At 34.7% G+C, this 14,151-nt stretch overlaps 2 protein-coding genes across 3 annotated transcripts in view; one reads left to right on the top strand and one right to left on the bottom strand.

Annotated features, from left to right (window-relative positions):
• LOC115445824 (cytoplasmic dynein 2 heavy chain 1) overlaps window positions 1-7,335 on the bottom strand; it is a 42,943-nt gene extending 35,608 nt beyond the window's left edge. The window contains 18 exon segments of the mRNA XM_037441566.1: window positions 55-264; window positions 574-726; window positions 1,103-1,248; window positions 1,314-1,397; window positions 1,400-1,444; window positions 1,770-1,955; window positions 2,196-2,414; window positions 2,627-2,770; window positions 2,963-3,184; window positions 3,546-3,685; window positions 3,884-3,983; window positions 4,221-4,462; window positions 4,979-5,112; window positions 5,502-5,631; window positions 5,826-5,925; window positions 6,000-6,164; window positions 6,520-6,653; window positions 7,037-7,335. Of these exon segments, the coding sequence (XP_037297463.1) occupies window positions 55-264; window positions 574-726; window positions 1,103-1,248; window positions 1,314-1,397; window positions 1,400-1,444; window positions 1,770-1,955; window positions 2,196-2,414; window positions 2,627-2,770; window positions 2,963-3,184; window positions 3,546-3,685; window positions 3,884-3,983; window positions 4,221-4,462; window positions 4,979-5,112; window positions 5,502-5,631; window positions 5,826-5,925; window positions 6,000-6,164; window positions 6,520-6,653; window positions 7,037-7,076 (2,594 nt within the window). The 5' untranslated portion in view covers window positions 7,077-7,335.
• Window positions 7,336-9,183: 1,848 nt separating this feature from the next.
• LOC119188361 (succinate dehydrogenase assembly factor 2-A, mitochondrial-like) lies at window positions 9,184-14,032 on the top strand. 2 transcript variants are annotated; one of them, XM_037441571.1, is made up of 3 exons: window positions 9,184-9,202; window positions 11,135-11,268; window positions 13,430-14,032. In XM_037441571.1, the coding sequence occupies exons 2-3, from the start codon at window positions 11,210-11,212 to the stop codon at window positions 13,698-13,700; spliced, it is 330 nt and encodes a 109-aa protein (XP_037297468.1). In that variant the 5' UTR covers window positions 9,184-9,202; window positions 11,135-11,209; the 3' UTR covers window positions 13,701-14,032. The 2 variants fall into 2 exon arrangements, with proteins under 2 accessions (XP_037297468.1, XP_037297467.1); XM_037441570.1 differs by lacking the exon at window positions 9,184-9,202 and adding an exon at window positions 10,292-10,534.
• The last annotated feature ends 119 nt before the right edge of the window (window positions 14,033-14,151 follow it).

The raw sequence follows: 14,151 nt of genomic DNA, 5'->3' as shown, positions 1-14,151 counted from the left end.
AAGAACTGAACTGGATCGCAATATCCTAATGTACAATGATACAAGCATTCTCACAAGGTCATCTTAGCGACGGCCTGTCCGTACGCCTTGCAGGCCCTGAAGTTGTGCTCCCAGTGGTGCGCGGCGCGCAGCTCGGCGCACAGCGCGCGCAGGTCCGCCGCGCACGCCAGCGCCGCGCGCACCGCCCACGCGCCGCGCACCGACTCCACGCCCGACAGCACCGCCTCCAGCCGACCCACCGCCGTGTTACCCAGCCAACTGTGTCTGCGGCACGGGGTACCTCTACTACCTTACTCCAGCAGATGGGTATTCGTTTACATCCAAAGGGAATTTAAGTGGAAAAATTACAAAAATATCAAGTCTTTAAAGATTTAGATATTACCTAAAAAGCAAAGCCAGGTTTTTGTTATTAAATGAACTTAGAAAACATAGTATAGATAAGATTATTATAATTGGTGACATAAAATAACATCCACTAAAGACTATAAATTAAAAACTTATTAGTTTTAATACAAGGTTAAAATAACGACGTAAGAAATTATGATCAGGCGCAATTGCTATTCGAACACATACTTATCAACAATAGCCGCGAATATGCTTTGACTCTCTGTGATGTTATTTTGCACGCCGACGAACTGCGCAGGCAGCGACACGAGACGCCTCAACTGATTGTAATGTTGAACGCGGATCTCTTCCATCGGTGGTTGCACTTGCACCATGTGTCCACTAAAATATTTTATTGCACTATATATTCGATATTTCTCTATATATCTCCGTATACATCTCGGAAAAGGGCGAACTACAATAAAACTTGATTGATAGCCCCATCTTATATTAGTTTGTGTATGTGGTATCGACATTGACCTGCAGATATCGACCGAAACCAATTCTTGACATAGGCCGTATAGTGTCTAAAAAACAAATCGGCAATATACAGCAACGAACCTACAACTTCTCTGAAGTTTCAATTGCAAAAAAACGCTTTGGGAATTTATATCATAGAATAAAATTATATATTTTTTTTTGTATAATTATGTTCTAATTGCTAAGAAAATGATATCCCAGAAAATGAGGCATCCTTATAGTCTGTACAATTACTTACCGTAGTACTAAATCGACTTTAACGTGCGGAAAATGATTATGCAATGACAGCAGCGTCTTTATGTATTGACATTCCAAAGCTTTGTATAGTTGCCAGTCCCAATGCAGTCTCCAAGGTTCTGTATTTTTATAGCCATTTCTTTCCACCTACGAAGCAAAAGAAAAATTAGAAACAAGTTTTAGAATGTTTTACTGTGAAAATGATCTCGTACCGTCTCTATAACATTGCGAATATCTTTGACGGCTCGCTTCCAATCAGACTGTTTGGCCAGAAGATCAGTATCCACGAGTTTTTTTTTACAATTGTTCTGATGGCCACGTGTTGATTTGTAAGATAAGTGTTCTGAAAATAACAAAATATAAACTAGGTTTTTTGTATGTAGAGTTATCGATAAAATAAATTATCGAAACCTATTAAACTAGCGAGGTATAATTGTGGGTAAGTGGTTAACGTCGCTGTTTTTGTGGTATAACTAAACCCAAAAAAATATTATCATATTCTGCATAATAATACTATATTTGCTATAACCTTATTGAGTGCGTCATATTGACACTCCACAAAGTCTAGAATATTAATCGTTTGAAAAATGTAGTTTTATGACAAAATAAGCACTTGTAATAGAACAATATTATTAAAAATAACATTTGAATAAGTTTCGTGTACATACTTGACTCTCTAACTTCAACACAGCTTTCTTCAACTTGTCTGTATAGTTAGCCAATTGCTCTATATCGTCCCAATACACGGCTTTCTGATCTTGCACCAATGAAGACAGATCGAGCGCAGCTTGCAGCATCATTGGACGTGTTGACGGAATCATGCGTTCCCCTAGCGTGTTGTGGAATGACGCTACCTGTTATTTCAAATAATATTGTTTTTCACTATGTAGAGATTAGCTTTACCTGTATAATACTTTTTGCTTCTTATAAAAAATTGATGCCTGGTTAAAACATATACAATCAGTTTACATAATTTAAGTTAACTGGATCCACAAATTATACGAACATCCCAAATCAAAACAATATACTCTTTAAAACTATTAAACTATATGGAAATAACTACAGCATTCTAAAATGCATTCATGAACACTGACCTGCTGTAAAGCGCGGGCATACGTCAAAGCTGAGGTAAGTGAGTCAAAAACGGCGGTTGCCGGCGGCGGTGGTAGACCCAGTGACGTCATCGCGCGACACTCCAGTTCCACCCACACGAGGCGCGGGTTGAAGTTCACCACCATCATCTTGCTCACGCCGCTAAACTCTACCACGGGCTTGTCCAGCGCAAGTTGGAGCAACCCGTTCTTGGATTGAACCTGTTGGCAGATTGGTAAGGGAATGCAAAACGCATGATGCGGATGGCGGTACCCTTATGAATAAATGGTACGGCATAAATCCAAATATAGATTAAAAGTAACCAAAATACATTATTTCGGTATAAATTGGAATTATATGTTTTAGTAACGCTATAACATGCAACTGCTTTACTTTTCCATGCAAATTCTATGTTTGCGAAAGTCAAACTTACCTGTAAATCTCTAGACCACTCTTCGTGAAGTTGGGTATACATTGTTTTCAAATCCTTCAATAACTTCGAAGCGAGTGACAGAAGCTCAGCATTATTTTCAAATTCTTTAAGATATTTATCAGCACATGTATGAATTTCCTTCACCTAAAACGTTGAATTGTCTGGATAAAGCGCCTAGAGAGATAAATTAGTTACAGCTTTAAAGTAGTGTCTATGGCGATCTACTATTGTACATACATTACTGTGATTAACTTGAAGATTATTTCTGTCAGTAACACATCCGTTACGGCGAGTTTTTCATTGTGACTGGTTAGTATATAGTATTTGAAAACTTACTTTCGCTTCCATCTGCTTAGCCCATTGCACCTGGTATACGACAGGTGACATTTCTGGTGGTTGATACATTTTAACATCCATTTCGTCTGCATCCAATTGTTTTTGGACGTCCTTTAACATGGCTATGAGAGAAGACACAAATATCTCCAACTCGTTACTTAACGTCTGCTTCACGAGGGGCCTTTCTATTAATGCTTGGTATCGCATAAATTCATATAGCATCTTAAATGAACAGTGTAGGTTCGTTTAGTGGTGTACATCGTAATTCATGAACAGTTATTTATTGGATTTAACTGTTGGTTTTAATCATACAATTTTTATTCTCTGGTAAATTTTGCGGTTTCTATTTCATCAAATAAATAATCCATAAATGCGTTTATGCCTATGCGTGTAGCCTACAAGTAATCTGATATTTTCAATGGCTTTGAAAAATGGTGAAAGAGACAAACGCATTACAGGGGTTGTTTATAGAAATGGAAAAGCAGATCTATATCTTGACTGCCCGCTACGGACTAAATGAACTTAATTACAAAATATTCAAGATATCTTTAGAGTTTCCACCCTCGAATTCTTTACAAGATACCTGTTTAGTAGACGTATTATGAAGTCTGGGTTTTAATTTTTCAGCGATCTTCATTTCTGCTGGACGTAAGTCTGTTGAAAATCTGGCGACCGCAGCATCCCATGCAGAATTTGTTCCGCTACACATCCATATATTAACATCTGTGTAAACATTTACTTTTTGTGAAATCATTGTTAATATAATAAATTGGTGTAAAAATATTTGAAAATTAAAATAAAATTTGAAATATCAATCTTTTACAGTACTTAGGTATAAATCGTATAGTCAAGAAGGCATTGCATGATATTAAGCACGTTATGCGACTAAAATTGGAACTGGTTATTAACTAAATTCCTTACTTTGGAAAGGTTGAAATAATAAATGTGTTTGTAATTCCATTTGCTCATTATGTGTAAGCAATTTATTCAACTGGCTATGGGTTGATCTGATATCTTTTATCTGAAACAGAAAATGATGTAATTTTTTATATTATCAGATAGAGTAATGGAAATCCTTGTTTCTTGAAATAACAAAATAAATGGCGATATCCATCAATGGCATAATATACGTAGTACACGTTTTTGTCACAAATCCGTCCACGTGAGACATTGCAGAGAAGCGATCATAAGTCGCAGCCCACTGATTTCTAAAAACTAAATAAAGTACACTCTTTATTGACATAATGAAGACGCTTACTTCTTTCAGCCGAGATTGAAAATTTATACACGATGTGGGCACATAAGGTTTTCCATTCCAAGGGTGGAGTGCGTAATTCGGCCAGTACGTTTCCGTAAGGGATTTACAAGCGCTGGTCCATGTTAGTATAGCATTCAAACTGTCGGATAATAGCGTCAATATCTGGTATTCCTTAGACTCGTTTACTTCCCACAGATTGATAGATGTGCAATTTTTTTGTATCAATGAACATATCGTATAACCTGAAGACATCACATTCTGTCGTTAATAAACAAAAAAGTATATGTATTAAAATAAAATTATGCTATCAACTAAGTTCACCAATTACATGCTAATTTCAACATATAACTCAATTAGCTGGGATATAACCTGCAATATAACTGAATAGCCCAAGGTCTCACTAATACTACACAATTGTAAAATTATAAGTAAATAAATCAACTACCAACGAGAGGTAACTATAATTCTGTAAATTAATTCTATGATAGTTTGCAGGCATTACCAAGCTCAATAGTGCTCTCCGATTTGGCCCAAACAGTAAGAAACAAATGTTATGATATAACTATTACTGCATAATGATTGATTACTACAGTAACTAATGTTACATAATATTTGATATTATTTAAATAGGCTGACGTGATTTTTGGGCCTCCAGAAACGTAAAGTACGTAGGCAGGTAATGTACATTACAATTAATAATTGTAGTGATTAAGGCATGGGCCGATGGTGATTATCTAATAAGATATATTCGTACATACCAATGATATCGAATACGTTTATCATTCTATCTTGTGAAAAAGGAAACGTAGTGGTACGCCAAACATCGTCCAATATTCCTCCAATGTTTTCAACCGACTCTCGTACTTCAGGCATGACGCTGGACTGCATTGTTCTAAACAAAAAACTAGGGATAGAATCATTATTTATTGGTTTAAGTAAGAATTTGTGTGTATATTTAAACCAGCACGCTTTTATCCCTTGTCAAGGGCAGGCAGAAGTGTAAAACATTAACATTCCTCCTGCTATGGGCACGTTAGGCACGCTAGGCAGGCTAGGCACGCTAGGCAGGCTAGGCACGCCCTGTCACATCATGGGACGAATTTATGCTCGATGAAACATGCACGCACTATACGCTATGCCCTAACACTTTTGGGATAAAAATGCGAATAAATACTTTATGTGATGGTATGTTAAAATTGTCACAATATTTAGTTATAGGTACCATTACTGTGTTACAATTTGATAGAATACATTTTTAACTGTATAAAAATTGTAAAAAACCTGAGTTCTTGACAAATATCTTCAAATAATTCTGAAAAGGCGTGTGCGGATTCTCTTTCTTTTTTAGAAACATCTTTTCTGTCGCCCAATGTTTTCCAATACTCCAATTCATCTTCAATGGTTAATATCACTATAAAAAAAATAAAGAGTCGGTAAAACAAAATATGAGCTTAATAATATATTTTGATATAAATATAGCTCATTTAATGTTGCATAAAATAGTAGCAAAACAAAGACTAAACTCGCGTAACATTAAGTTAAACTCTACGAGTAGAGTTCGACTTGTCTTCAATTGATTGGGTGATATATTAAAAATATCCATACCATTCGTGTTGTTGGGTCCTTTACCATAAGACAACAATTTTAAAACCGACTCCAAATCAGACAGATGTTTTTGTAGTTTATTAGAATGCACGTCGTCATCCTAAAATAAGAGGTAAATGTATAAATACTACTGCACAGATGACACAGAGTCTTTATTTATGACTCATTTATTACCTTAACAAGCAAAGGAGTATAGACAGTCCTTAAAATCTGATATAATGATTCAGGTGCATTACTTGATAAAGTTATAATATTTACGTCTTTTACGAAATCATCGTGTGTGAGTGCTATAGCCGATGTTTTATAAAATATTACAGATTTTATTTCATTTTTTTGTATCTGAAAATGAACAGAAATCAATTACGTAATTAATTTGTTTTACTACAAATTGAGCAAAATAGGGACACCTCTAAGCTACGCGTCTGCAACATAGCAGGAGTTTTGGGGTCACGCGGCAAAGTTAAACCATATAAAAAAGGCATGCACGACTGCCGTGTTGCAACCGCGATGCGGTCGCGCGGCACTAAGCTGCAAATTCAGCTCTTCTACTTTAACATTGGTTTTGTTCTAGTTATTTTTATGGATTTATAAAGGAGCGTAGCTACGGCACTGCAGCCTATAGGCTAATTTTACCCAACGTTTGTGATTCCTTCAAAACATACACCAGTAGATACATAGTTAATAAGTTACTTACTTCATTATACAAATGTAATTCATTATCAGCAATGAAACCTTGAATCAAGAGTGATTGAGAATTGTTTAAAAAATCAGATAATACATATTCGTGTTGAACGTGTAACTTTAAATCTGTGTGGTTGAAACTGCGTTCTGGAAATTATACAAAATATTATTTTCATTCTGAATATTCCAATAAATAATTCACATAAGTGTAAATATCTACAAATATTCATATTGATGAGAGTTAATAACCAGCATCATTCATATTAAGTAAATAAAAATCATTTAAATTTTCGGTACCTAATGCAATTATTCTATCTATCGTTGATTACTTATTATAATAGTGAACCTATTTTGCTGAAGAGGAAAGATTACGCCGCGAGAACACGCCACTAATCCACATCAGACTAGTATTATGTGGAATGATTGCTAATGATTCCCACTCTTTAAAGGAAAAAATGAGCTATACCTAGTTCATACTGTGCAAGGAAATATAGGTACGTACTTAACAAACACATAAAAATCGATCTTACCCACTGTTGATATAATAAAGTCTTTCAAGCGAATCATCATTTAACACGTAAGTGTTTTGTGCTTCATCACAAATAAATCAAATCTAACACAAGTACTGACGATACTTATTATGTGCTATAAATAAACTAAAGTGAATTGATATTCATTTGATAACAATATTGAATAATAACATTGAAATCATTTAGTGACATAAAAATAAAGTGCACCAAAGAGTATATAGTCACTACGTTACAATGTGCGCTTAGTTATTGTTTGGGATTTAGTAACCATAGAAACAGCGACTATTACGACAAAATATTATGGTGGCTATAAAGTGGCTTTTCTGATGTGCGTTTGCTTGTAGGTATGACGTCACACATAATTAAAAAGAAAAATAAAATAAAAATAAAATACTTTATTTATCACGTAGGCGAACAAAGTTGCACTTATGATACGTCAAAACAAAGAATAAGAATAATTATTATTTCTAAACTATTAAAATTACTTATATAACTATGGAGATTTTAAATTAGGGATAAAGTTTATACAAAAGACAAGGTACAAACCGAAGTAACCAGCTCGGGCTGGCAAGTAGGGGGAAATAGAAGGGTAACGCGCCGCGATCCTCACCGGCGAGGACATGAGCCCTAACCTAGCTAACCTACCAGCCTTTCACTAGCTACCTAAGTGATGACTACCCGAAGAAGAAAGGCAGAAAGAAACTCCGGGCTTTCTTTTTTGTCATCAATTGTTCAGTACTTCTTTTGTATTTTTTTTCCAAGTCTTTCTTGTACATAGTCACAATAGTTATATAAGCTAATGCACGCACATCACCGTTATATTATAAGTAGTATACTTCATAATATACACTTGTTAAAACTACTTGCATTTACTAGGTGTATCGGGTGTCTATTTCTTGCGGTGCACAATAGTGTGTATGCATTCTTGTGTTACCTATGGCTCGAAAAACCATTGTCGCCAGTGTAGGTTTTTACTGAGCATTATGATTTTTAAAACCTAAGTTTGCAGTGTCTATCTTACAGTAAGTAATAAGCACAAAGAATGGGGTAGTTTCCTATGTTTGGTTTAGTTTATTAGTTTAAATTATGGAGGGTAGAGGTAAGGAGCACCGTCTCAGTGTATCAAAAACTGTCCATCAAAACAGGGAAAATAAGGGTGGCGCTGCGATCGCATAGTATAAAATTTTAATGAAAAAATTGAATGAAGAATTTCATGTTAATTATTTAAATAATTGCGTAAACAGAATCATTATTTATATTTACATTTGCAACAAGTGTCAAAGCGTTTTGTGCAAAATTTGAAATAATTACTTTATGTAAAGAGTATAAATATTTAAACTTATTGAATATACATTGGTAGAAAGGTTTATTGACTACTTGACTCATGAAAAGGTTTAATTTGTTCATTTGGCTTACTTCACTCACTATTAAAGCAAGCACATTCGTATCGTAGCTTTTCGTACGCCAGCGCTATTGTGGTAGGTAAGTACTTGAAACTCTATTTTCAGCAAATCCTGGACACTTTTTCGAGTTCCCCTCCATATCAGACGGTGCTCCTTACCTCTACCCTCCATAGTTTACATGTAATAAAACGTAATATGAAAAAGAAATTCTTCTGTGAAATTAGCATCAAAATTGGTTGAAAAATAAAGCAATTATTTATATACGAAATATTGTTGTGAGCAAAAGTGGGGGTGTGGTGGGAATAACGCGCTGTCCTTTCCTCACTCACGCAATTTTATGGCCGGTGGCACTAGGTGACGTCACATTTCAATATTACTGTAATTTGACAGCTTCCCTTTCCACCAAATTTCATACGTATACGCGCTTTTTCGTCGGATTCGACTTGGTACGTTAATATTTAAAGTCACTGTAGTCTAAATTACCAGTAATAAGGTTAAATATATTTTGCAAAAATACTAGATCGATCATTTTTCTCCGTGTGGTTAAAGCATTTACTTTGCAGTGTTTCAGTCAGTTAAATATTTATTAATTTACAATATACTAATAGTTATATATATTATATAGCATCCTGATATATTGTAAATCTCTGGTAACATTCCATCTGTCAAATTACTTCGATGAAGTTAAAAAATTGGCTTTAAAAAATTTGGTAACAAATTAGGCCGTAGAAAACAATCCACAAAAATCTACCTGGACTCGCTTGTGAGTTACCTATTTCATACTAGTATATTTAATAAATGTGTAAAAACTAACATTGAATAATTGTTGAATTTTTTTTACCAATAATGTAAGGAAACATAGACTAATTATCTAGAGCGGGAGTCACTAAACACGTATACATCTTTTATAGAGCGCTAGTAACTATACGAGCTAGAGTTGGGTAGGACATGACATAAAAAAGAATTTGTAAGAGTAGCCTCTTTTTAGCATTGAGCCGGTACAACGTCCTACTTCAAATGAGGCGAGGCGTAGTGAGGCTCGACGCTTCAATGCGTATCTTACAGTATTTTGTAATGTTAACCCTCTAAATATTTCCCTCTCGCTCGCGCCTCGAAACGCCGTAATGTAATGTCCATTGTAAAATAACGTCCTATTGCAATTTGTAGCATGCGGTTCTCTACCTCATTGTCTTCGTCCTACAGTTTACCAGAGACGGAGAATAAGTAACGCGACTGCCGCGACATAAAATTTGAAGTAGTACAATATACAATTTTGAGCCACTCTTACATTTTGACGTCATGTCCCGGACAAATGTACCGCCTCTTGTATGTCCTACTCAACATTAATACAAGCTCACTTTCAGGTTATATTCTCTTTGACTCACTTACTCTAGCCCGGTCGGCTGCACACTGCGTGGCGATTATTTGCATTTATTCATTTAGACAAATAATTAAATCTAAATCACTATGAGGCAATAAACTAACCATGAAAAATATTTTTATACATTTTAAGGTTTCCCGCAGATTTAGGTTGTCAAAGTACGAACCGCTTTTATTTTTCATCATAAAATTTTAAGCTTAGCGTCCATTGTCATGTATAACCGGCTCGCAATGATGCGGCGCGCGCAGCGACTCACTCAGCTCGGCCCCACTGCCATGCCTCCGTAATGGATGTAGGTACTTACTTCTATACAAAATCCGTCGGGTACTAACTACATTTGAAAAATTAAACATTGGATTATACAATACGCGAGTTACATGATGTGATACTTTTCGCCTGATGTCCCGTTCAGCGTGCGTGATTTATGTTCAGTAGACAAACTTTAAACTTTCTATAAAAATATTTTTATCCGCTAGGTTAGGTTTAAGTGGTAACACTGGGGTCTGCCGCTGGGCGCTGTCGCCTACAGCCTGTCATTTGTAAATGTCAATTACATTTGATTGCTGTCAATTGTCAAGCGTCTTTTATTTTCCATCACATTGTTGAGTTCTATAAAAATAAATAGGAAGATAAATTAACGTTATAGAATTTATGCAATTTGCTAGTTTGATAGTAAATCACATCAAGATGTTTCGCCCCCGGATTACATGTTCAGTAAGTACCATAATGAAAGAAGCGCAAAGATTTTTTAAAAAATGTTGAAAACCTGTGGTAATAATTTTACAATTGTGTTATTATATAATTACAGAAGTATTAGAAATAATTTTCATAGCATAACGTACGGATCATCGTATCTTTATTAATGGACAATCATTTAGATATGGTGTTAAATAATATAACCATGGGATATTCATTTCTATTGTAATATTATGTTATAATATTTATATTTCCTAGCTAAAGAAGTACCTATTTTGTTGGGTGGTTAATTGTTTTTCCTATTTTTTATTACATATTCATTGGGAAATATTATGCTATGAAGTTAATTCTTTTTGAGTTAAATTACTTTTTTGGATATGGCATTTTTATATGCAAGAAGAAGGATGCATAGCCGGCCTATAAAACTAAATTCAAACGAGGAGGGGAATTATTTATGTCTTTGAAAACCTCATTCACCATTAAACTCTTATCATGCTGTAGACATGTTTGTCTGACATTGGTGGATCTACTTTGAGGACATCATTTTTTACATGTAAATTTATTTAACTTGCTCATATGTTAATATCTTCTTTGATCTGAATAAAAACTATTTTTCAGACTATCAATGTGCTAAGGACACTGCAAAGTGTAGGGTGCTATAGCAACACAGCGGGGACAGTGGACACCACCTACATGGAAATTCCTCTTTATGATGTAGACAAACCTCAAACCCTTGAGAAACGTAAGGCAAGGTTAGAAATAATTTGCTTATAATTACATACTATAAGGGTTACAGGATTGTATGGCATTAATATTAATATCTAAGGAGTGATATACAAGATGAAATTTGGATCATATTCATTTACTGATTTTAGGAAAATTAAATATGGAGATACTTCCCTTCCTTAAATTGCTTATTTTCTAAAATCAATACTCAATGATTACATTAACAAACCAAGTAAAGTAATTTTAATGTAAAATATGGCAATAGCTTAAAAATAAACTCAGTATATTATTTAAAAAAAATATTTAAATTATGTCAAATATATGTGGGTTCCGCTGGATTGGGATTTATGGCTATGTAACCATAGGTTCACCAGTTATTATTACATAAGACAAAAATATAATCTTGATATGCAGCTTCTAGTAAGTTGAAATGCTGCATATCCTAAAATTCTATTAGTTGTAAGTTAATAAAAAATAATATGTACATGCATGGAACATGTACCTATTATTTATTCTAAATTATATAACTTCTCCCTCTCTTGAACTTTTGCCATGCCCAACAGGTCCATGATTAAGTCATGTGTCTATTAAAATGTAGTGTCTTTTGTATAAAATAATTGTAGAGTACAATAAACTTTGAATACGAATAGGACAGCCACAGGTGTCTTGATGCACTAAGACATCGGTTAGAATTGTCCCTGTGTGATTCTGTATTGCAGCCTTTTTCTTAATGAGGGTGGCTATCTAGTTAACCGATGTAGGAACTAATACACTGTATCTATACCATATGTATATTTGGCGTATAAAATTGTCCCCTTTAATCAAGGTACCTCAGATTGTTAGTTATTAGCACACAGTCCCCACTGCGCGACGATTGACCCCTGGTCACTTCTTTATTGAATGACGTCAATTAATATATTATTATCATTTTTTACATACAATTATATCCATTATAATACATGTGAAAGGTTAAAGTATGACTTCAAAGATTATAGTAAGGAAAATAAATTAGACCTATTGTTTGGCATGCTAAACAATAATATTGTATATACTACATAGGTATCACAAATCTATCAATACAAGAATCCACTTGTTTTAATTCCATCCATTTATATCCATAAGCGCAAAATGTTACTTCTTATTTTTAACTTGTTACATATTATAAAACAAAGTCCCCGCCGCTATATCTGTCTGTTTATTTGAATGCATTAACTAACTTACTGAACAGATTCCTATAAAATTCCGCATGGATATAGTTTGAGACCCTGGGCAGGATGTAGGTCATATTTGTTACTTGTAATCCCAAAAAATGTACTGTGCAATTTTTATTCGGGAAATAAGTCACACTGAAAAAGTTATGAGCTAATGAATAAAATGAATAACTGAAAATTAACCATATTTCATCATTTTATCGTAATATTCTTATTAAACCTTCCTAAGGATTATTTTTATTTTATTATTATGACTGCCTCGGTAGCGTAGTTATTATTGTACACGATACGAGTACAACTACCACCCTGAGGTCCTGAGTTCGAAAAAATTGTGGATGGGTTTTTCCATCTTAAAAAAATTACTCAGTCGCAGCTCGGAGTCAGAAAGTTAGCCGTGAGATAAACCCGGTGCCTCGGAAAGCACATGAAGCCGTTGGTCCTGCACTTGTTCCCTCTCCAGTCATGTTCTATGTTGAGGGGTCCTTTGCCGCACTTACTGTAGCAAGTCCGACCGTTGTGCGTGTAAAAATCTCTCCGGACATGTCGGATTGCCGTTTCATCGGACTGCGAGAGTGAAGGAACAGAGATTGGACCTGTGTATCACGCACACTTGTTCACTATAATATTGTACCTTCGATAAGACAAGAGCACTATTGGATGCGCGTGGCCAATGCCGCAACTGACTGAAATTTTGACGCTCCAATACATTTTAAAAAACGCACTAATGTGATAAAGGTAGTATAGTCCTCTTGCGAAATAAAACTGAACTTGGTGGCTGACTTTGTTCCTCCAAATAAAAGGATGTTTTAAGGCTCATTTGCATACTCATTTTAAGAATTTTTAACAAATGTGCCCTTGTCTCACCGAAGGTACGATATGTCCTGCGTACTTGGCTGATCTCCGGTGAGATTGGCCGCCGTTGCCGACATTCGGTTAGAAAGAAAAGAAAACAATCAATTTTATTTTATGTTTTCAGACTTCATTACCAATCGCGCAAAAGGGGAATGTTAGAAAATGATCTGTTGCTGAGCACTTTTGCCAAGAAATATTTAGATGATTTCTCTGAGGAGCAGACTATGATGTATGACCGCCTCATTAACTCACCAAGTAACGACTGGGACATCTTCTACTGGATCGTTGAGAAAAAACCAACTCCCAAAGAGTTTGATAATGAAATTATGAACCTCTTAAAGAGACATGCCAAGAATGAAGAAAGAACAGCTCTACGTCAACCTGACCTACACTAAAGTTCAATAACGATCGCGCCTGTAGTGTCTTAGTTTAGATAGCAGTATTTGCAATGCATGTTTCGAAGTATTAGATATATTATAATAAATTAATTGTTTAGTCACTTTATCAACAAATATTGTATATCTGTGAAGTTGTTAGATGTACATACATTAATGTATTCGGGATAGTTTTGATATCAACATTTTATTTAAGTTACTTCTTAACTCGTTATTTCTGTTTAGATTATCACTTAACGATTTATAGTATTGGACTTTTTGTAGATGTAGGAAAATAAAAATATTGGTAAATTGTTAGTGGTGGCCAAATAAAACAGTTATGTAAAGTAAAAGAATGAATATTATTTTTAGTTGTACCAACTTATAATATTATTTGAAATATATTTCTTTCTTCAAATGAAGAATATCATTCAGAATAATTGGTAATGTAAATTGGTGTCGTGCGTAAATA

This window comes from Manduca sexta, chromosome 22, assembly GCF_014839805.1.
Source record: "Manduca sexta isolate Smith_Timp_Sample1 chromosome 22, JHU_Msex_v1.0, whole genome shotgun sequence".
NCBI lineage: Eukaryota > Metazoa > Arthropoda > Insecta > Lepidoptera > Sphingidae > Manduca > Manduca sexta.
The sequence above is the reverse complement of the archived record's forward strand: the minus strand, read 5'-3'. Positions and strand labels throughout refer to the sequence as shown.

Coding starts and splice junctions, on each gene's coding strand:
- LOC119188361 (XM_037441570.1), top strand. CDS start 10,472: ATGCAATTTGCTAGTTTGATAGTAAATCACATCAAGATGTTTCGCCCC. Junction 10,535..11,134: donor GCCCCCGGATTACATGTTCA/GTAAGTACCATA, acceptor ACTATTTTTCAG/ACTATCAATGTGCTAAGGAC. Junction 11,269..13,429: donor CTTGAGAAACGTAAGGCAAG/GTTAGAAATAAT, acceptor TTATGTTTTCAG/ACTTCATTACCAATCGCGCA.